At 40.1% G+C, this 23,141-nt stretch overlaps 2 protein-coding genes across 2 annotated transcripts; both read left to right on the forward strand.

The window, feature by feature from the left end:
- The first annotated feature begins 1,155 nt into the window (after positions 1-1,155).
- Positions 1,156-6,526, forward strand: LOC104442083 (acetyl-coenzyme A carboxylase carboxyl transferase subunit alpha, chloroplastic). The gene is given in 13 exon segments (XM_039311645.1): positions 1,156-1,405; positions 1,780-1,890; positions 2,311-2,765; positions 3,056-3,130; positions 3,588-3,695; positions 3,780-3,940; positions 4,089-4,203; positions 4,296-4,450; positions 4,786-4,837; positions 4,931-4,999; positions 5,186-5,263; positions 5,412-5,442; positions 5,445-6,526. Coding segments are annotated over 11 exon segments (2,163 nt in total). The 5' UTR covers positions 1,156-1,405; positions 1,780-1,890; positions 2,311-2,384; the 3' UTR covers positions 6,383-6,526.
- Positions 6,527-16,408: 9,882 nt separating this feature from the next.
- LOC104442084 (DEAD-box ATP-dependent RNA helicase 8) lies at positions 16,409-22,737 on the forward strand. The gene is made up of 10 exons (XM_010055384.3): positions 16,409-17,479; positions 18,484-18,544; positions 19,305-19,539; positions 19,705-19,943; positions 20,274-20,525; positions 20,610-20,790; positions 21,338-21,426; positions 21,511-21,584; positions 21,663-21,780; positions 22,369-22,737. The coding sequence occupies exons 1-9, from the start codon at positions 17,145-17,147 to the stop codon at positions 21,739-21,741; spliced, it is 1,545 nt and encodes a 514-aa protein (XP_010053686.2). The 5' UTR covers positions 16,409-17,144; the 3' UTR covers positions 21,742-21,780; positions 22,369-22,737.
- Positions 22,738-23,141: the final 404 nt, after the last annotated feature.

The following is a 23,141-nucleotide window of genomic DNA, read 5'->3' on the forward strand; positions in this document are numbered from 1 at the left end:
CAAGATATATTTACAAAATATAAAAATAGAAAGAGGATTGCCATTGAGGGTGAGCATGGTTCTAGGATAGAACCTAGAACTTAGAACTTGGAACCTGAGTACTGGGTTGGTGGAAACTTATAGCTTCCAGGTTCTAGATTCCAAAATATAAAATGGTAAGTTCTAGGTTCCAAAAATTAAGAAACCTATTTTGACAAGTAGGTTCCCAATTCTTAATTGAAGGAACTAGAACCTGTAACTTAGAATTTAAAACAAGTCTTAATGTTTTTCTTGATTCATATCTTTTGCGCAATCTTAAGATATAATTTGAACTTCTATTTTAAGATTGAGACTTTTATTTTATTAATATTTATATTTTCACGTGTATTTATGGCTAGTGAATTGTGCAGCAAGTGGTGGTGATCATTAAAGATTTTAATTTACTGGAATCGTTTAATTAATAATATAAGTAGAACCCAAGAGACCCTAGAACCGATTTTGTGACAAAATAGATTCTAAGTGCTAAGGTACATAGGATAGATTTTAGATTCCAAAAAATGATGAATCTATTCCAATGATACGTTACAGGTTTGAGGTGGAACTTATACAAAACATGAAACCATTCATCCTTAATTCCCATACCAAAAATGTCAAACAAAAAAGAATTATGGGTTTTACATGATTCTTTTCGGGCCACCTAAGCGCCACACGCACGTCAGCATTTATGCCAAGCTTTTCGACAGAAGGATGTAGATGATCAAATGAATGTATGGTTATAGTACCCGATTACACCCGAAGAAAGAAAAAGAGAAAACAAGTTTGACAACATCCTTTGACTCGAGAAGAAGTTCAGATACTTGCGATCGCCATTGTCCCTGCATGCACCCGCCTTATAAAATGATCATGTGCTGTCGATGTGGGGAAACGAGAATTGGGTTTTGCACCGATAGAAACTGTAGATTTTCGGATCGAAAATGGATGAAATGCGAGAGTGAGGCCGGATTGATGTGGAGCAAGACCGTACGCGGCACGTGCATGCGGGGCCCCAGTTTCGTCGGGAGTTTATCTGTTGTTGTTGGTTGGGCGGCGTTATCCGTTTCCCGGTGACGTGTCCGTCTGCCCGCATAGATACGAGCAAAGCAGCGGTTCTCGCCGTCACGCTCGTCCCAAGCGCGTGCGCGAGACACTCCGCCATTCGTTCTTGAGACTGTCGTTATTATCTGTCTGAACGATGTCCGCTGGGCCTCTCCAAGTTAACAGGATCGAAAGCGTGCAATGCAATGCATAGCCCAAAAGAAGCAGTAAAGAGCAAAGAGGCAGACACCCCCTCGATTGACTGCGGGATCCTGAGAGCTAGTACGGGCTTGTTGCTCCTCCTGCATGGTGGGTTCACTATTGTTCTTTGCACAGTCCTGGAGCTCCCAAGGTAAGCAATCTATCAAATTCAAGTTCCCTTCTGTTAACAGCAACGAAGAAAGGGGGGGGTGGACAAAGATAGTAAAAGGTTAAAGGTGTGGGGACACATCATTTCAATCATTAGTGCTGTGAAGTATGCAGGAAGGGAGATTTACCTGTTGAGAATCCCAGCTTATGCTTGTTTTCGGATCACTAGTTCAGAGTCTTATCTGCCGCAGCGTTCTTTTAAGATTTCCCGAGAAGGGTGTTACCTTATCTTTGTGTGCGCCGTTCACGTCATTTCATGTACTCGGAAAGATAGTGGAGATTGGCATCGATTGCTTTTTCTGTGAGTTTTTGCCATGAGATCTACGTTTTTGATGTCGTGAGAGCATTTTTTTGCAGTCCCTTATTCTGTTTTTCCATTTGAGAAGTTTGCGATTGAGCATGGGATCGAGTCAATCTATTTCTGATCGTGATCAATGCATCACAAGCATTAAACAGTACCGATTCGATGTAAGGCAGCTCTATCCTTCTGGGAAGCTGAATTCAAGTGCGTTCGGCTAAGAGCCACATTCAGGACATTCCTGCTCTTATTCTTTTCCTTTTTCACTTGTTTGCTACAACATGGAATTTGATTCGTTGAAAGCCCAGTTTTTCAGTTGTACAAAATTGGTTGATTAGCATTTGAGGGCAAGCTAATGAAAGCTTCTCCTTTCTCCTTTTTTTTTTCAGTATCAGCCTTGCGTTTCTACTAAGATGCTTCCAAACTGTGAAGCCTAATTGACAAAAGCAGAAAATAATGTTCATCTAGAATAGGCTTCAATTCAAACTATTTCGGGTCTAGTTTTCAATTTTAACTGGAGCTGCTTACAGCATAAGGACTAAGCAGCTTTTCCTTTATGTGCCAAGTCATTTATGACAATGTAAATGCAGGGACATACTCTCGGTGAATCGGCATCCATTGTTCTTTAAGTAGGTCAGACAGGCCAGGGGTACCCACTCTTGAGATGAACTCCTTGTCTTTACTTGGAAGAAATGGCGGAGGACAACAGCGAGGCAACTTTCAGGGCTTTGAAATTGGTTCATGTTCGAATGCTACCAAGGAGCTCTCTGCTAGTGATCTGCTTAGAAGTTCATCAAGAGGTTTTTATAAATATTGGTCTAAAGTTTCTATAGGTACTAGGAAACGATACCAGTTCTGCGTCTTTGCAAAAGTAAACAAGGGTAGGAAGCATGAGTATCCCTGGCCTGATAACCTTGATCCAAATATCCCCAGCGAACAACAGTTGACCTATCTCTCTCACTTCAAGCCCCTGGCTGAGAAACCGAAGCCAGTGACACTTCCTTTCGAAAAGCCCCTTATGGACCTAGAGCAAAAGATAGTCGAGGTGAGTTTCCTATCAAATGTGTTTGATGTCATACATCGGGGATCTAAGCTATGCAGTTCTGTTTTCGTTACTTGTTAGGAAAATTAGAACAACCTAATGAGAAAGTTAAGCCTGCATGTTTCCCTCTCATGATTGTGGTGTTAGAGTTGATACACTCACTAAAATTGCTCAATTGACCTGTTTAATCAAGCGTGATAACTTAGAAGAAGTGTAAAGGCATTTAGCTCTTCATGCTTGTAATCTATACAACTAACAAACCTTAACCTTGAGATTCTTTGTGCTTCCTGCAGGTTCAAAGAATGGCAGACGAAACTGGTTTAGACTTCAGTGACCAAATTGGGGCACTAGAAAACAAGTATCAACAGGTACAATTCCAAAATTATTGTGGGAAAGGTCCCCGACGAGGTTAGCATAGGCATTGCTCCAGCGTTACATTTTATCAGCGTTAAGTTCTTAAGTTGTTTGAATGAGCTTATTCTCCTGTTGCCCTCAAATTCTGGATGGATTGTCCATGAGATATGTAAAGGTGAACGTCAAGAAAATCTGCAACTGAAGCATGTGTTTTTCTTATGGCATCTGGACTGGATGTGAGATTGAACCTCTTAAAAGGTCCATTTTATGGACAATTTCTCATATTGGCTTGTGTGTGGTTTATGAAGCATGGAAGAAACATTTATTGGAGTAAACCGTATTATGAAGAGTGGCATGATTATTGCTGTTTCGATGGTTATTTCACGAGAGATTGAGAGATTGGTTTTTTTCCTTCTGCTTGCCTACTTACAAAGCACATAATAAGAACGCAACTTTTCACTTCAACTGCAGGCCCTGAAGGATCTGTACAAGCACTTGACTCCCATCCAACGCCTGGCTATAGCTCGACATCCCAACAGACCAACGGTCCTTGATCACATCTTGAACATAACAGATAAGGTACCTTCCTTTTTCTACTTGACACAAGTTCTGCTGCATGATCAACATCTTATGCTCCGTTTTGTAACTCCATTTATCTTGAAGTGGGTGGAACTCCATGGCGATCGTGCAGGATATAATGATCCAGCCATTGTGACCGGGCTTGGGACCATTGACGGTAAGAGCTATATGTTTATAGGCCATCAGAAAGGGAGGAATACAAAGGAAAACATAGCTCGCAACTTTGCGATGCCAACTCCTCATGGGTAAGTACCAGTATCATAGTCTTTAAACCCAATTTATTAAAAATAACAGAAATAGAAAAGCAAAACCAAATAAAAAAAGCTGCAGAATATGTACTATTTTGCAATAACATCTTGTGAAGATTGATGGAAAGTTTTGCTGAATGGAAAGCTACCGCAAGGCCTTGCGCTTGATGAAGTATGCAGATCACCATGGATTCCCAATTATTACTTTTGTTGATACTCCTGGGGCCTTCGCTGATTTAAAATCAGAGGAACTTGGTCAGGTGAGTTTTCACTTCTTATTCCTGAACCCTTTCTGTATAGCAGACGATCCATTTCCTTTTGCAAGTGAATTTTCTTATGTACTTCGGTGCAGGGAGAAGCAATAGCCCGTAACCTTAGGACAATGTTTGGATTTAAAGTGCCCATCATCACGGTTGTGACTGGCGAAGGTGGTTCTGGTGGAGCTCTTGCCATCGCGTGCGCCAATAAGCTGTTTATGCTGGAGAACTCAGCATTCTATGTGGCAAGGTAAGTGCGGTTCCTTCTTGATCTTTCTGGTGGTGAAAACCAAACTTTTGAGCTGAAACAATCAACAATAAATCAAGCCTTATCCTACTAAGTGGAATCGGTTCCATGAAACAATCATGATTTTGGATTTTCAACTCTGGAGAAAATTGATAAGACCCTTGTTCTAATATGTGTTCAATATGAGAGCTTCTTAATTCACACATCACAGGTTCATCTCTGTGCATAGAACTATTGGCCACTAATTCATTGCCACCTTCATTGAAGATCCATGTAGTGCTGGTTTGCTATCAGTGTTTTGCCATTAATAAACTCTCCTTTGTTTTTCTGGTGGTTAGCCCTGAAGCTTGTGCTGCAATACTGTGGAAAACTTCCCAAGCAGCTCCTACGGTACATAATCATTCTTAATCTCACAACTTTATCATCACGCAATGCAGGGAGGGCACTGGATGATAATGAAAGTATTTTTGCGGACTTGTACAGGCAGCTGAAAAGCTGAGGATCACAGCTCAGGAGCACTACAGGCTCAAGATTGCCGATGGCATAATTCCTGTAAGGACTAGCAACTTTCTATATCTATTGCTTTCTGGCTATACGGTAGCCAGATATTGAGGTCAAGGGTGAGAGCAAAAGTTTCTCATGGAAGGAGTAAAATCATTTTCAGCTTTCTCTGCCTGTTGGTTGGGCCGGAAATTGCAGTTGCAACTTCTATCTTACTGTCGACACTAAAATTCGTAGGAACCTCTCGGCGGTGCACATGCTGACCCTGTGTGGACGTCTCAGCAAATAAAGTTTACAATCATTCAGGCCATGCAGGTAATAGATGCTCGCTCAATATGATAGGAATGATCTTTTCCAAGGAACTCAGACATCTTTCAATATCCTCGACAAATTCCACAGTTCTCTCGGGTATTGAAAACTTTCTGAGTCATCCCTATCTTATAGAAAATGTTTAATAATGCAGGAGCTCACAGCAATGGATACCGAAGAGTTACTTCGCACCGTAGGAACAAGTTCCGGCAAATTGGAGGCTTCCAGGAAGGCATTCCAGTGGAACCCGAGAGGAAAAGCAGCATGAAACGAGCTGATGTCAACACTCTGGCCACCGACTTAGAGTCAGAGATAGAGAACCTCAAGAAGAAAATCCTAGAAAAGACAGGGCCACCCGATCTGCTCACTAGCCAAGCTATCGAGAAGCTCAGGCAAGAGGTCGACAAGGAAATGACCGAAGCATTCATAGCAATGGGACTGCAAGGGAAACTCGAATTAGTAAAGCTGGAATTATCCAAATTGCCGGATACGCCTAACCAGCCTCTCAACCGTGGTCTGCAAGAGAGAGTCGACAACTTGGTGCGAGAGTTCAATAGTAAATTATCAAGACCAGGGGCCTATCTTGGACTAAAGACCAAGCTCGAGAAGCTGAACATGGTGAACAGGCTGGTGGAGCTGAAAGAGAAACGCGACCGGTTGAAAGCAGAAATAAACGAGAAGATCCCGGCTGAAGTGAAGGCCAAGATGCAGCTTCTGAAAGATGCTCAGGAGAAGCTACGTGAGGGCGACGAACTGGATGAGCATTTGGTGGATGAAGCAAAGAGAGCTAAGGAAGAGCTGGAGGCGGCTCTTAAGTTGGCTAACCTGGAGATTGTCGGCACGACGAACCGGAACTCGATCCACGTTGCAGCCGAACTACAACACGGGATGGAGAAGATGAAGGAAGAGATCGACCGGGACATCGCAAGAGCAGTAAACGCAGCCGGAGTTGGCCCCGAAATCGAGCAGCTGAAGGCGGAGGTGGCAAAGGGCTCGAGCCCGGAACATGTTAGGAAGATGGCGGCGGAGATCAAGGAGAAGATTCTTGCTGCGTTGGACACAGAAGCGCTGAAGGAGAAGGCGGAGAATCTTCAGAGGTCGGCGAGGGAGAACGGAAGATGTTAAATTACTGAAGAATTTTAGATTAGCAATGAAATAGTAATGAGTAAATATTTGGATCTATTTTGAGATAAACGATATTATTATTGTTAAATAATGAGTGATTAGAATTTGTGAAATATTTGACAAATCATCCCGAATTCAAATTGAGAAGACGAAAAACTAGTGAGTGACTCGATGATTTTTTTTTTTAATTATATTTGGTCGTAAATTGCGATTTCGATAATTATATTTGGTTACTGTAAATTGCGATTTCTTCCCTCTAAAATTATGTATCAAGTTCATATTAAATATAGAAATATGGAGTTTTTTGGTAGGTTTAGCCTTTAAGGTTAATTGCACTTTGATTTGTTCAATTTGGTCTCTATATGAAATCAAGTTAATGAACATCATGTCAGCATATTAACCATGTTAATTAATGGAATGGATTGATTATTTACATGTTAATTAATGGAATGGATTGATTATTTACATCGTTAAATGAGAGTGTACAAAACAAAACTAAAAGGATCAAATTGAATAAAAAATATGTGCATTACAAGTCCTAAAACTTATCGCGAAAATGCAATTGAATCTAAAATTTTCAAAAAATGCAATTAAGTCTAAAAATTTGTCCAATCAAGTCATTCTGTTAATAGTGACAATTTATGTAATAGAAAATACTAACGTTGCAACTTTAAATAAATTTCTCTCTCCTACATGACTTTTTTTTTATCAAAAACTAAAGAAAGCTAAAATAATTTTTAAAAAAAAACTAGAAAAGAAGTTTTTTTTTTTTAAATGAGGGGACTCATCGATGGCTGCCACCATTGCTACCCATTGCTAGAGGGGCCGATGAGCCTCACCTAAGCCCAGCAAGGTTCGTCGGCCCTAGGAGGCTCATCCAAATTTAGGTGATGCGCTCTCTCGCTCAAGCCTAGCTCAGCCTAGCGATTGTCACCGACCCTCACCTAGGGCCGACAAGAGCTGGCGAGGCATCACCTAGATCTGGGCGAGCCTCACTAGCCTCAGGCAAGGGTCAACCAGGCCTCACCTGAGCCTAGCAACAATTGCCAGCCCTCACCTAAGGCTAGTGAAGCCTCGCCCAAGGCAAGCGATGGTCACTAGCCCCAAGGGAGGGTCGGTTTCACCTACCTAGATCTAGGCACCCTCAACCCAATTTGGGCAAGCCTCGCTAGCCTAGGCAAGGGCCAACCTCACTATCCTCCCATCACCACCACCTAGGGTCGATAAGGTCACCAGCCCCTCAAGTGATGAGTAGTAGCAGCAATGGTCACCAATCATCGGTGTGTTTTACCCTCTTTTTTTCTTTTTGTCTAGTTTTATTTTTTTAATTATTTTAGCATTGTTTTCATTTTTTAATATTATTTAAATAAGATCTAAAGGAAAAATTAATTAAAAAATGCCAAGTAAGAGAGAGAAATCCATTTAAAATTGTCACGTCAATATTTTCTATTAGATAAATTGATGGTGTTAACGGAAGGATTCAATTACACCAATTTGACAAATTTTAAAAATTGGTTGCACATTTTAAAAATTCTATAACTAAATTGCACTTTCTCAATAAATTTTAAAACTGGAGTGTGTGTATCCCTTGAATAAACAATAACAATTACTGGACTCGGAGTGTGCCTTATGACCATTAAAATTGTACTCATTCTTAATTTGAAATAAGTTTCTCCAATTGAATACTTCTTAAATTTAAAATTAGAACATTCTGTTTTATTAAAATTGCTCTGGAAAGCGAAGTAGTCGAAGTGTGCGGAAAAGCAGCATGAACACCGCCCGACTGTTAAACAAAAGAAAAAAAAATGGTATGTTACCGCAAAAAGAAAAGCTAGGACATCAAAAGCTGCAAAATAAAAACCAATTCCGAACCCTGTTTCTCGAAAAGTGAATATCGATTACAAAAATCAAATCACGAATTCTAATTCAATGTAGAAGCTAGTCTAAATGGGAAACTCACGGATTGCTTACACCTAACTTGGGTCCTAAGTTAGGTCCTAACTTGTGTCCTCTCAACATGCAACGAAACATCATGTATCAATTCAAATATCCACATACCGCTGCAAGGAAGTCATCTCTCACCTCTCATTATAAATACGCCTAAAACCACACATTTTTCAATGACTATTAATCAAGCAGAAAGAACTATTATGGAAATTTGCGCAACGCTTACCGTCTCTTGAGATAAGGTCATCAACACCATATAATATTAGTATAAATGCATTGAAAGTTATAAAATTTGTCACAAAAGTACAATTAAGTCTTAAACTTTCAAAAAGTATAATCAAGTCATAAATGTTATTATAAATGTACAATCAATCTGAAGTTGCCTAACCCTAAGATTAAGTTTTGAGCATAGTAGATCAAGTATCATCAATGAAGTCCTACAATTACTAGCTATTGCGTTAATTAAGCTTGTGAGCAGGATAGATCAAATATCATCAATATGAAGTTTGCAGTCTAAGATTTGAAGTATACTAAAACTCATATTTGAATTTTATAAAGATATTTATGAGTTGGGATTTGAATACTTGGAAAAGCCAAGCTCTAGCCCATATGTTGCTCCCCTCATTTTGTATAACTAATGGTAAGGGTGACCACTTGGACTGGTTCGACTTGAGAATCAAACCAAATCAATTGGTACCAATCCACTTCCTAAATTAATTTACACGCATGGAGAATTGAAGGTCTTCAATGCGAACAAATAACAATATGCTTATTTAACCAATATATGTTTTATGTAATAAAATGACGCAGCGCTTATATTATATTATAAAAAATTAGATTTTATTTATTTTTTTGGACAAACGAAAATTGGACGCGTTTCCGGATAGAACCGGGAGTCACAGCAGGGAAAGGTATCAAAATATGGCTGATATTTTTATTAATCAGGTCATACATTAGTTGTCTAAACTTCAATGGGCTAACTGAAAATGGGTTCAAAAGTTAAAGCTCGTTCAGATTGGATCTTATATGGGTTTCTAGAAAACCCACTTAAGTCCAAAGAAAGGTGCCAGATTTCTTCATCCACCACCAAGGTCACCACCGAGCAAGGTTGCCATCGCATCTCACCCCCATCACGTCTCGCCCGATGTCGAGTTTGGCCGGTCGTGGTCCGTAACGTGTGAAGAATCGAGCCTTTACCATGCCAACAATCTCCGTCACCGATGGGCAATGTCCAATCTAGGCTAGCAACCTCGCATCCGACGTCATGAGATGGAGATAGAGGGCGGGGGCGTGTCTCGACTAATATTGGGGGCTCAATGGCGGCATCGTCCGGGGGCTCGGACGGAGGTGAGGCTGCGGTGACCAAGCTGGACATGCGACAAAGTGGGTTCAAGAACTCGTCTTCCATTGTGGAGTACAAAGACTGATTGATGGCGGGCACTCCCGAAAGAACGAGAGAGAGAAAGAGAGAGAGAGAGAGAGAGAGGCTAGAAGTATTAAGCCCAAAAGAGGGAGGGAGTCAGCTGAGGACCCATTCGTCCCAAGCCCGTTTCTAAGCCGAAAAAGAGCCACTTGTGGGCTGTCTAGTTTTGTCAGTGTGGCCAGAATTACCCAAAAGAAAAAGAAAACCAAAATGGCCAAACTAGGTTGGGTTGGGAATATGGGTCATGTCAGGTATGGCCCATATTTCTACACTTTGCTCATGTGCCATGCGAAATCTCTCGCTGACTTAGCGAGCTGATTCGTAGAGACGTCCGTTCTTCAGATGCAACAAGTTAAAGATGAGAATTTGTTAATAATTGAAGTTTGGGCCAGGTCAGGTATGAATTGGGATCAGTAGGGTCAAGACTAGATCACTATGATGTATTGTTTAAATAGGTAAATTCAGATCGGGTGATTTTCGACCCGATCTATCCATTTGATAGGTTTTAGTTTTCTTAGATTTGGTTAAATATGACGGTGTTTTAATGAATTGGGTATTAGTCACTAGATTTGTATTTGTATAAAAATTAGTCAAAACAGATTAACTGAGTCAATATGAGTCTTGGTTTTTTACTCAATTTGATTCACCAATTTGACAAATTTAGTCACAAGGTCAATTCTCAACTTAGAATCACCCAACTCGAGAGCCAATCACCCATAATTATAAGTACAAATGGTGCATTTGATTCAGCATTTGTAAAGCCCTTTGAGGATCTAAAGTCCCTTGGGCATATGGAAATGGTGTTTGGCAATTTTTTTGGAGAACTTTAGGGAAATGTAATTGCCTAGGTCTTTGGCCCAAACTAGGTCCAAACGTGCTTTAGAATGTTACATTTTGGATATGCAAATAGACTTTTTCTTTTCCAACTTTGTCCTCGCTCAACTTTCATAATTCTAGAAATGTCCTCAAAAACTCTAACTTTACCTTAGCCAACAGTGTCAACTAAGTTCTGCCGACAAATATTATGAGATTAAAAAAAAAATAGCAAAAGTCTTTTTCAAAATATAGTTTCTATGTCAAAGTTGCTCCTCAATGCATTTTTAAAATATACTTTTGAACACTGTTGACACAAACTAAACTACATATTAACTAATCGATTGTGCCATTATAATTTAGGCATTTCAGATTTCCCAAAGTTAGATTGTTATATCGAACTGTTGTTTCCTATCAAGGAGAAGATTGTTGCTGCTTTGGATGCAAAAGCACCGAAAGAAAAGGCAATCTAGATAGGCATTTGAAGTCCTCGAGACCAAGAATGGCAGATGTGAAATTGACATTGTTTGGCTTTGAAGCTTGAATCATGGATTGAATTTGACTTTACTCATTCTTAATCGAGACTTCCAACGTAATTAAAAAAAAAAAAAACTATCAAGCATTTGTTCTTCACATTCGACACTTTAGGTGTTCTGACAGAAAATCATTCTTGAACCGAAACCAATGGTTGCTCGACAGACTCTCCTGCATATAGCAATGGAACAGAATATTGCACTGTCGGATCATGTCAGGCACAGAATCATGGATGATGCGGACCCGAGTCAACGCGCTAATGAAAACTTGCATCGGGGGTTACTTGTTTATGAAGCATTGGATTGGGAGGAAAGTGCGCCATTCCTTGAGGATTGAACTAGGAAAGTAAAAGAAAGTGGCCTTTCTTCCTTGAGTATTAATTACATTGCTTTATTCTGTGTTATGGCTGTCTTCTTCCCTGTCTTCTTGGTAAAGACTTGTCATGTGTTGTTGCCCTGAAAGAGACTGATGTTGCCCCGCCTTTTTCTTCACTTTTTGCCCACGGCCTCCTATTGGAGGCTTTTCCCAATAATGTACTATTTATCCTCATTATTATATATATTAAAATATAATTATCCTGGTGCCGACTTTTTCTATTTTGTCTATACCCAACTTTTCTTTTTTTGGTCGGAAGTCTATACCCAACTTACAAGTCTCAAACGTCATGATGCCCCAATTTTTGGAAATTCCCTAGAACACGTATGCATTATTTATATTAGAATTATGATTAATATCATCAAAAATTCCAAATAGGTACATTTGTAACAAGTTTATTTATAACTAATTTTTTACCATTAAAAATATAAATTGTTACATTTATGACAAATTTATCATATGTTAGTTTCCGTTAAATTAGATTAATATTACGAAAAATCAAAACCGATATACCCAAATGACAAATAGATGGTAAAACCTCAAATTTGTATACTCGTTAATAGTCACGTGTCATTCAACTCGATAATTTAATGGTAAAATTGAATGGAAAATAATGGAGGGTACATTCATCACAGGTGTAGTAGTTGAGGATTAAATTAATTGGGACTAAATTTGTCATGGATGTATCAATTTTAGATTTTTCATGGTATTAACCCTTATAATTATTGTGACCCCACTAAAAGGAGAAAGAAACTTAAAGAAAATAAAAAACAAAAATACACTAATATAGCATCTCTTGGGCTCGTTTGGTTCAACTTTGAGGAAATGCAAAGCCATTTCCCCAAGTATCCTTGAGTGAACGGACATTCTGTGAAGGCAAGTGTGTTTGGAAGTGTATATTTTGCAAAACAATTTTCAGGTGAAAAGAAAAGAAAAGAAAAGGGAGGAGGAGATGCAGTTGCGTGATCATGGGAGAGTGGCTGATGGCGGTGGTGCTAGTGGTGGTGGTGATGGTGGGGAGGCGGTTCGCCTGAGGTCGCCGACCTCAAGCGACACCTTGGGTCGCGCAACCCAGTCGCCTGGGTTGCATCGACCTCAGGTGATGCCCTGGGTCACTCGACCTCAGGCGGCAGTGCCTGGATCGCGCGACCTAAGCGACGCCCAAGGTCGCCTGACCTCAAGCCACCTAGCTTGAGGTTGCGCGACCTCAAGCAAGGCTTCCCAATGGCCAAATCTGGCCCCCCGGCAGCCAAGCGCTGCCCACCGCGAAGAAGAAGATGAACGGTGAAGAAGATGGGTGGAGAAGAAGACGATGAACAGTGACTTGGAATTGCATCTCCAAAATGCCAATGCTCAAAGCAGTCCCTCCCTAGCATTGAGCTTTCAGCATTGGGAATGCTAGCATTAGACAAATGAGCATTCAAAAACACATACCAAACACAAAATATTTTCCCCAAGGGGCTGGGGTCCAAAACCCCTTGGGAAAGCCGAACCAAACGAGGCCCTCTTATCCAATATGAAGTCAAAAATTAATTTGGAAAATATTTTCCTAAAAATGATTGCTTATATCACCTATAAATACGAACAAATGAAAATATTTAGACTCAAATTGCTATCAATAATAAAAATATTTTTTATTGACTAATTATTTTTAAGCGATCAATTTCAAGAAAATATTCTCTAAATCATTCATTTTGTATGAAACAAAGAGAGCCTCAATGTTTCAAGCAATTTAAAGAGGATCGAGCATGCAAATTTCCAAAATGTATTGAGCGTGCTCGAGCAAGGTTTGATCTGCCCATTCGATTTACGACCAATAAATGTGCTACATGCGGATGAATTCTACTAATCTTTTTTTTGTTTTGGCACGCTTTAGACGCGTGTAACTAAAACACATCAACACCTTACATCTATTGACACGATGCGTTTTAAATGTAGTTAGACATGTTAGTGCAGAAAGGTCGTAATTTTTTAAAATACGCCAAGCATGTTATATCTCGACCTATTTACCAATCGCGTCACAGTCGAATTTCGAGTTCAGGGCCAGGGAAAGAAGACAGTGCGTTCGGCTTGAATCCGACGCGAAGCGATTGTGACGCCGCATGATTATGATACGAAACTAGAAACTGCCCCTCCCGTTCTACTCGAAAAGGCAGGGGTCACCACTAACGACAACTCTACATTGCTTGATATTATTAATTTAGTTTTCATTCTTTTCTTCTTCTTCTTCTTCTTCTTCTTCTTCTTTTTTCTGATTTTACGAAACGCTCGTTAATATAACGCTGGCGAAAGTGTTTCATCCCCTTATATCGTTGCCCTCACCGATGCAATCAACACGCTCTGGCCCTGCAAACCGGTCGACTGAAGTAAATGCAAGGAGAAGATGAGCACCAAAGAGACAAACTTCAAAGAAGAAAATGTACTGCGAGAGAGAGAGTAAAATGAAAAAATCGAAGCTTTCAATGCTGTAAAATTTTATGTCAATTTGGCTTCGATTATTTAAAAAAAAGAAAAAAATTCAAATAAGATTATAAAGTGAGCTTTTTTTTTTTTTTTTTTTTCAAAAGATGGCTCAAAATGAATATTGCTCGAATAAGACCTATATGTAGGTCTGACATTCCAGTTTCCAAATCATAATGAAGAGCATTTTCGTTCATGGGCTTTTTTTTTTTTTTTTTTTTTTTTTTTGGGTTCTCAAGGCCCGCTCGAGGAAGCCATTGTAACAGTCGAATCTTTACACCCGACTCTCAAAACGCCGAATTACAAAAGACAACAAGAAATACTAATTGACACAGAGGACCCGGATCCTAATGACGTTTGGCTATTCAAGTTGAGCAATGGCTGGTTAGAATTTTGCCGGCGAACCGAGAACTCAGCAGGACTCAATGATCTAACCAACCACGCCTTCGATTCCCGAAAGGCGCGACGAAGTCCCGGTAGGACACTCCATAAGGCCGACGACGAGGTCGGCATTACAGGACCTGCAATCCAATGCATTTCCTCATTCCCTCGTTCCGTGAAGCTCCCCATTGTGGACGTGAGAAGTGAATAGTCCCAACGCTGGGACATCACGCAGAGTTGCTGAATCCTTGTTGCATTGTTTCTCGAATCAGTGTCCTAAAATTTTCAGAAAACCCAACTTCTCGGTTACATAGTGATAAGGCTGTTTGCTTGTTTCAGTGCTTTATGTAAATCATAAGAGTTCAAGAACTGAAGGCAGATAAATTAAGAGAAAACTTAGAACCGGCGGAGGAACGCAACAGAGAATGATTGAACTGAGTGGGTCCAGCGCCTAGGAGGAACTTATCATATAACCCGAACGGAAGATTTCCAATGAGAATCGGAGACGCGAAGATGTTCACACGTTCCAGAACAATAATCTGAGAAAAAGAAGAGAGTAAACAAGAAATGAAAAAATAGAGGCAAAAGTCTCTGGACGAAAATGCCCCCAATCATAGATTGGAAAATGGCATGTGATAAGCATGTGCTTCATTAGACCCCAGTTTGAAATAGAGTTAATCACTTTAGTCCTTTATCTGAGATGATATTCATTTTGATCCTTTTTTTGAGTAAATGAGTTCACTTTAGTAGGGGTGTGCAAAATACCCGAGAACCGCCCGATCGCTCGGAATCGGACCGAACCGCCCTAACCGGCGGTTCTTGAGGGAACCGGACCGATTCCCTGTTCCACTTATGGGAACCGGTGGGTACCGGTCCTGTTCCCCTGCCCCATGGGTGGATCCACCCGCCCGCCCATTCCGGACCGAACCGGAACCTTTTTAATATTAAAAAAAATTACTAAAAGAAACCCTAGATCTCACTCACTCCCTTCGTCTTCGGCCCTAATCCTATCACCATTTTGCTACGTTTACTTCTCCCACCGTCCCATCTCCACGTACTTAAATTTGGTTTTTCTTTCTTTAGTTTGCTTTGATGTCACGTAGTCGTTTTATGTTGAAAACCAAAATTGTTTTCGCGTCAAGATCGGTTCCATGGATCCACCCTGGGAACCGGATCGATCGACGGTCCTGGTTCCCTAGGTGATCCATGCAACAAACGGGTGGATCCCGATTCCAATTTTTCGGAACCGGTCCTTAGTGGGCGGTTCCCGGTTCTAGGTCGGGAACCCCCGCCCGGACCATGCACACCCCTACACTTCAGATCCTTACCTATTAAAATAAATATTTTTCTAAAAATGATAACTTGAAATAATTAATTGATGGAGAACGTTTTCGTCATCAACAATAATTTACTTCTATACATTTTCGTAGATAGTGAAAATCCATTTCATTCATTTGTGTCTATAAACTATCCAAGCAATCATTTCAAATTATTCATTTCCTGCAAAAAAAAAAAAAATGAAGCATTTATTTTGTACATATTTCACGTAAGATTTCGTTTGCGTGGTTAAGGGGGCTAATTGAAATATCATCGATCGCCTTTTTAAGAAGGCTTTCAATATCAACATAAAGTTCATTTATGGTACATTTAGTTCAGTTTTCCCAAAAGTAAAAAATCTCTAGAAGTTATTTGTGTCAAAGTTGAAACGTTTGGTCCAACATTTTCAAAGGTTTTTGACAACTAAGTAATTTATTTATTTTTTTCTCTTCCTTTTATTTTTACTTCTAAACTACTTTACAAAAAACACACTAAAAATCCATTTAATCAAACAGTATATACTTTAAGCAAATGCACCTCAGGTCAATTTGCATTTCCCCAAATATCTCTCAAATACTCTGTATTTCGGTTTGATAAAGCTCAATCGTGCTACCGTTACTCCATGAGAAAATCCGAGCTGGAGCTCCACTAATTCAATCTAGAAAAAACAAAAAACAAAAAACAAAAAGAAAAGAAGAGAAAGCCGCTTCTCGCCCTCAAAAGTCAAGATTCTCACCCTGCAAGGTCTATAAATACTCCCCCCAAGGGACCATTTCATAAATACACAAAAATCGAGGGACCTCTCCGCAAACAACTCTCTGATCGCTCTCAACGACCTACGCCGCCGGAGAAGGAAAGAAAGCCAGAAGAAAACCGCCTCTACCCCCAACCCGATCCATCGTTATCTCCGCCATCGTCGTCACCGCCATCATTTCGAGCTCTCCCGCAGGCAGAAACGCTTCCCTGGAAAAGATCATGAGCAATCGTTCCGCCACGCGCTGACACGCGCCGCTCTCTCCCTCCTCCTCCGCCGCACCGCCGCCGCGTCGCCGCCGCCGCCACCGCTCCGATCCTCGGGCATTTGCCCTAGATCTGTAAAAATACTCTTTGTTTTTCTCTCTTGCTCTCGCGGACCGCGATTCTCTTCAAAACCTTGCTCCTCCGTCGCAGGCGGATCGTCCCCTAGGGTTTCGCAATCGCCCGCGTGTTCGTTGGAAGTCGGTAACCTCTTTTTGTACCCACGGTTTCCGCCTCCCAATCGACCCCGCGCGCTGCCCCGTTCGTCCCCCCTCAAACCCTAGAAGCTTTAACGGGGTTCCGTTTCGTGTCTGTATAGGGCGCGGTCGTTCGGTTTTGCAGATTTTTCTTCGGTTTTTTTTTTGTTGTTGCTTGTCTTCTCGCAAACAGAGGAGCGTTAGGTTGTAGTCTTGGTTCGTTCGCAGTTTGTGTATACAGGAAAGGTTGTAGTTGTTACTTGTTAGGTTTTCTGTTTTAGTGGATTCGTGGTTAGCGATGATGAACAATAGAGCTAGGTATCCGCCGGGGATCGGCGCCGGCAGGGGCGTGAACGCAGGCCCCGCATTCCAGTCGAGGGCGCCTCAGCCGCAGTATGTGCAGAGAGGCCAGTTAGGACAGCTACCGCAGTATCAGCAGAATCACCACCAACAGCAGCCGCAGCAGCATCATCAGCAGCATCACCAGCAGAATCAGCAGCAGCATCATCAGCAGCAGCAGCAGCATCAGCACCAGCAGCATCAGCAGTGGCTTAGGAGAACTCAATTAGGAAGCGCAGACTCGACAGTCGATGAGGTCGAGAAGACGGTGCAGTCGGAGGCCATTGATTCGAGGTGCCATTATACTTGCTACAATGCACATGTGCTTGTGTGTATTAGTTATGAGTGTTCGTTGTGTTCGTAGAGGTTAGATTATGAGTGGAATACGTCGATTAGTTGTGTTGTTGATGATTTTGCAGTCGAAAGTGAATGTCTTGCAACTCGTGTTTGCCTTTGTTGACCTCGCCATGACATTGTTATAGGCATTGATGCTTGCGTATGCCACCGGTTGCTTACTTTAGGTTGACGCATTTTGAGTTCCCATGTGTGGAAACTTCGGGAACTTCAATTCAAGAATTTAAGTGTTGTATACGTCATTAGTCTGATCTTTTGTAGGAACTTACCTTAATAACGAGCTTGCAAAATTATGATGGTTATAGAAAAAAATTGAAGACTTGATCAATTGAATATCGTGTCAAGGCACCTTGGTTTCTTCATATGTTGACTTCTGTGAAGTGCCTTTCTTTGCACAGCTGATAATCATAGAACAACCTGGAGTAATTTACTGACAATACTTATTTTTCCGCCTTTGCGTTATGCTTCTCAATTTTTCTTAATATTCCGAACAAAAACTTCATTCCTTAAAAGGATTTAATTCTTTACCTCTCAATGAAGGATTCCATTAGCATCTATTGCAAAAAGTCATGCACACGATATGTTTGTATGATAGAGTGAAGTGGAGTTTAGGGAAGTTCACGAATTACCTATTTTGGTAGAGAGATCGTTTTCTCATTGGTTACCTAACTTATGTTACAATGTGAAAATGGGTCTTTCAACAGGAAATTTATGATGATTTAACCTTATTTCTTGGAAGTTTCTTTTTAATCGACTAGTTGAAGTTTATTTGGCCGATCTTTGGAATTTTGCCAATATGCTTATATTTATACCATTTTTGAAATTTTTCCCCACCAATAGCAGGAATGCTTTCTGTGTACGCATGCTTGTTCTTCTTGCATTATTGATATTTTCATCTCACTAGCTCATTGTTTTATACTGACATTTAATTCTTTTCCCTCTAGTTCACAAGATTGGAAGGCAAGACTAAAGATACCACCACCTGATACGCGCTACAGGACAGAGGTATGAGGCACATATCAGCCCGGGAATGGCAATTGTTTAAGTTACTTATAAATTTAAATATGTTTGATTATTCTTAGAAGTTGAAAATGACTAGTTATGAGAACTTTAAATGTTCATGTGTTTAAAGCATGGTGAGAGGAGAACTCATTGTTGTACTTGTGCTTGACGGATACTGGTGTTTGGCTTGTGCCATCAGCTAAGATGTGACTTTTTTTTGTCATAAAATTTGGTCGCCCCATCTCTCTCTCTCTCTCTCTCTCATGTGCACATGCAGTGCCCACACACATATCCACCCATTTTGCTGTAGCGGCAGCTTGAATTTTTCAAGGCTGCAGTTTACAGTAAAGATTGATATTGATGACAAATAGACTTTTGGAAATTTTTGGGGATTGGAGGGAGCATAGTTACTCTATTGCTGCGAACAATATGATACTCTCATTTGGTAATTTTTAGTAGCTGTTATTGTCAAACAATTTAAGGAGCTGTCATTTATTGTCTAAAGCTGATAGCAATACACCCTTCTTGCTTATTCTTTTCAGTTCATGCAGTGTGTCCTCATTTTTCTATTTAACTTTAACAAATTCGGTACTAGTAATGGACCCTGAATACTCGGTTTTGATGTTCCTCTGACTTGTTCGTGTGAGATGAAATGAACGGATGGTTAGGAAATCTGTGACAGAAGATGTTTTCATTATTAATTTGGATATGTTAGATTCCATGTTGAAAGGCTTTATCTCTTAACTTCTGAATTTGACACCAGGATGTGACAGCAACTAAAGGAAACGAATTTGAGGATTACTTTCTGAAGCGCGAGCTCCTTATGGGTATTTATGAGAAAGGATTTGAAAGACCTTCTCCTATCCAGGAAGAAAGCATTCCAATTGCTCTAACTGGTAGTGACATTCTTGCTCGAGCTAAAAATGGAACTGGAAAAACTGCTGCATTCTGCGTTCCTGCCTTGGAAAAGATTGATCAAGATAACAATGTTATTCAAGGTTTGTGTTGTATCTTGTTCTACATTATTTTGGATAGTATGTGAAACTTGTAATGTTATTCAGTTGTATTGCTGCTCTAACTGCTTGCCAGTTAGTCATCTAGTTACTCGCATTATTTGATGCAGTTGCTTGTGACATATGTGACAACTCTTTAATTTTATGTAGTTGTCATACTCGTTCCTACTCGAGAATTGGCTCTTCAGACGTCACAAGTATGTAAGGAGCTTGGGAAGCACTTGCAAATTCAAGTGATGGTGACCACTGGTGGAACCAGCTTAAAGGATGATATTATGCGTTTGTATCAACCTGTTCATTTACTTGTTGGAACACCTGGGAGAATCTTGGATCTTGCAAAGAAGGGAGTGTGCATATTGAAAGATTGTTCAATGCTTGTTATGGATGAGGTAATAATCTGCTGATCTATCTAGCTTGGTGATTTGCGTTGCCATTAAAGTTCAGATTTCAGTTATATTTTATGAAAGTTCCATTCGTGGGATATTAATTCTTTTCCATAACTCTTTTTTTAATGCCAATTGTGCTGCTCAAGCTGCTAAGCTATGTGTGCTCTTGTTCTAAAATAATTTGTTTGTGTCGGGGAGGCGGGTTGTTCTCCTTGTTCATTTCATTCCTTTTTAAATTAAAATGGAATCCTTCGTTGTTGCTAAGCTATTCAAATTTTCACCTATAGAAATTGAATTCCAAAGATCTAATGTATGTGCATCTATGTATTTCAGGCTGATAAGCTTTTGTCACCAGAATTTCAACCATCAGTGGAGCAGCTGATTCGGTTTTTGCCAGGCAATCGTCAAATTTTGATGTATTCGGCCACATTTCCTGTTACTGTGAAGGATTTCAAGGATAGATATTTGCAGAAACCTTATGTTATTAACCTTATGGATGAGCTCACACTGAAAGGTATTACTCAATTTTATGCTTTTGTTGAAGAACGGCAGAAGGTGCATTGTCTCAACACACTATTCTCAAAGGTTTGTTTTAATAGCTGATGATTCAAGAAATTTTCCCTATTATGATTTGGACCATTTGTGACAAAGACATTGTTCTATCTCTAGCTTCAAATCAACCAATCAATCATTTTTTGCAACTCGGTCAATCGGGTGGAGCTTTTAGCCAAGAAAATAACCGAACTTGGCTACTCTTGCTTCTACATTCATGCCAAGATGCTGCAAGACCATCGGAACAGAGTTTTTCATGACTTCCGTAATGGTGCCTGCAGGAATCTTGTTTGTACTGGTATGTATTGGTGTGTCCTGTTGGTTACTTTGTGGTACTTTTTACCATGGATGTGCAAGCCGGTCTGTTTGTACTTGTCATGCAAATTGTTACAAATTGAATCTCTACATTTTTCTTCAATTTATCACATTAAAGTAGCATAAGTATCTTCAGCTTCATCTGGGTTTGTGTTTTTTCTCTCTTCCTTGTTTTGAGCAGGGTATTGGGTGCAAGCTGTTATTTTCTTACTGTAGGTTTTAGGATTTAGTTGTCTGTTTGTGATTTGATGTTTATACTTGAGTACCAGTCGGCTGCTAGGAATTTGATTACAGTATAGTTTCTGTACATCCAAGGTATTACACACTTTTAGAGGCAAAAAATTTATAGTTATTTGAGAGATTTGGCTTTTGATGGTTAATTTATGCCGCTCTTCTTTGGTGGTTCTTGGGGTGGTGTGATTGTATGGTGGCATCGATATGTTTCTTCATTGAAATAATTGCATGCATATTCTTTTACTTCTCTAGTCACATCTGATGAACTTTTTCCTTTGTATTTGGTAACATTGCAGATCTATTCACTAGGGGTATTGACATTCAAGCTGTGAATGTCGTTATTAACTTTGATTTCCCCAAGAACTCTGAAACTTACTTGCACAGGGTAATGTTGGGAGACTCTCTCTGTCTGTCTGTCTCTCTCTGCGTTAATGTGAAGCATCATGAGTTCTCTTGGTTTCATGTGCAGGTTGGTCGTTCAGGAAGATTTGGCCACCTAGGTTTGGCTGTCAATCTTATCACATATGAGGATCGCTTCAACTTGTACGCATTTCATTCCCTCATCTGTCTGGAATTGCTAGCCAAATGGTTACTGATAATTTGCCTAAATTGTTCCTACAGGTATAGGATTGAGCAAGAACTTGGAACTGAGATAAAACAGATTCCTCCACATATTGATCAGGCAATATATTGTCGGTGATATATGGGGAAATCTTGGTGCAGTACCGACGTGGAAATGGTGAGTGATGGTCGAGATTTATTGCCTTCTCTTTTTGATGTTTTATTTAAGAAGAGCATTTATCGATAGAAGAATCGTCAAGATTCATGCTTCTTATCTGTTACTGATGCTATGATACCTACTCTTCTTTTAGTGGGTATTATCATGTGAACTATTTTGGCGGTGATGTTGATGTGAAATTTCAACACATTGCTTGAATTGTTCTCATGTAGGTAATCTTTTTTTTTTGCTCTAACTTTGGTCTGAGGGTACCTTCATTCATCACTTGCAAGAATAAGGTTCTGTGTCTTTGTACAAAGCGAGAGAGTTTTCATTGATCATTGGTTGGTAGTCATGGAATGTGCTCGAATGATTACATTTTCTTCTTACAGCACAGTGCATGGTTTTCTGTCCATTGTGTTTTTTCCTTTTTAATATTATTACGAGATTTGTTAAGTATCAATTGGTAACCTCAATTTTTACAAGTTGACAGATGTACATGCGCTTACATATGTATAGCATGAATTGGACTAATCCAAATAAGATTTTGTCGTATGCCCGTTTCAATTATTATTAACACGTTGCTGATGTCACTTCTCCTGGTTTCAGGGTCACTGAAGCTGCCCGATTCAATAAGTGGGCGCGGGCGCGGGCTGCTTTCGGAGGGTAAATTGTGAGGGATTTAATATGAGGAGAGACATTTTGGTGGACGCCCAAATATGAGTGTTAAGAATGGTTTTAATGGTGTCTGGATTGTGTAACCCGGATTTTATCAGGAGATTTCCTGAGAGTTGGTAGATGATCTCTACACAAGTCTCCGGAAGACGTATGGGTTCAATTTACCTTTGAATTTCCTCAAGAGACGTTTCCCTCTTGTTATCACCAGTATCGTCTCGAATGCTTTTGTTCCCTTTGTTTTAGAAAGATTGATCACTGTTGACAGATGTACCTTGGGTTTTATCTCTTGCTTTTCTCCTCCTCCTTTTTTCATTTTTCGTTTTTTCATTTTTGTTTCGACTTCTTTAACTACCAGCCTCTCCCTCTGTTCTTTCTGTTTTAGATTGACCAGGGTAGGTTTGTATCCATGCTTCTTCTGTCTTCTATCCGCTTCCCAAAATGTCGTATTTCATGATGATGCGCATAAGTTTACCAAATTGATCTGGTTTTGTGATGTCTAATGGGACTACTAGTATTGGTGGTATTTGGAAACTGTGAATCAAGAATTCTCTCGTGTTTGGGTCAAGATTTGTTGTAAAGGAGATTGTAGATGTTGTATGCTGACATGCATCCAACGCGCGTGACCTATTGTTCCTTGCTTCAAATTTGTCTCTAACACTGGCTAAGCTGGACTAGGATTTAGCGGAGTCCACTCGAACAGAACA

Source organism: Eucalyptus grandis, chromosome 4, assembly GCF_016545825.1.
Source record: "Eucalyptus grandis isolate ANBG69807.140 chromosome 4, ASM1654582v1, whole genome shotgun sequence".
Classification (NCBI taxonomy): domain Eukaryota; kingdom Viridiplantae; phylum Streptophyta; class Magnoliopsida; order Myrtales; family Myrtaceae; genus Eucalyptus; species Eucalyptus grandis.

Excerpts from the sequence above, each read along its gene's own strand:
- LOC104442084 (XM_010055384.3), top strand. The coding sequence starts at position 17,145 with ATGATGAACAATAGAGCTAGGTATCCGCCGGGGATCGGCGCCGGCAGG. Across the intron at positions 20,526-20,609 it reads TCAACACACTATTCTCAAAG|CTTCAAATCAACCAATCAAT; the intron begins GTTTGTTTTAAT and ends TTCTATCTCTAG. Across the intron at positions 21,585-21,662 it reads TATGAGGATCGCTTCAACTT|GTATAGGATTGAGCAAGAAC; the intron begins GTACGCATTTCA and ends TTGTTCCTACAG.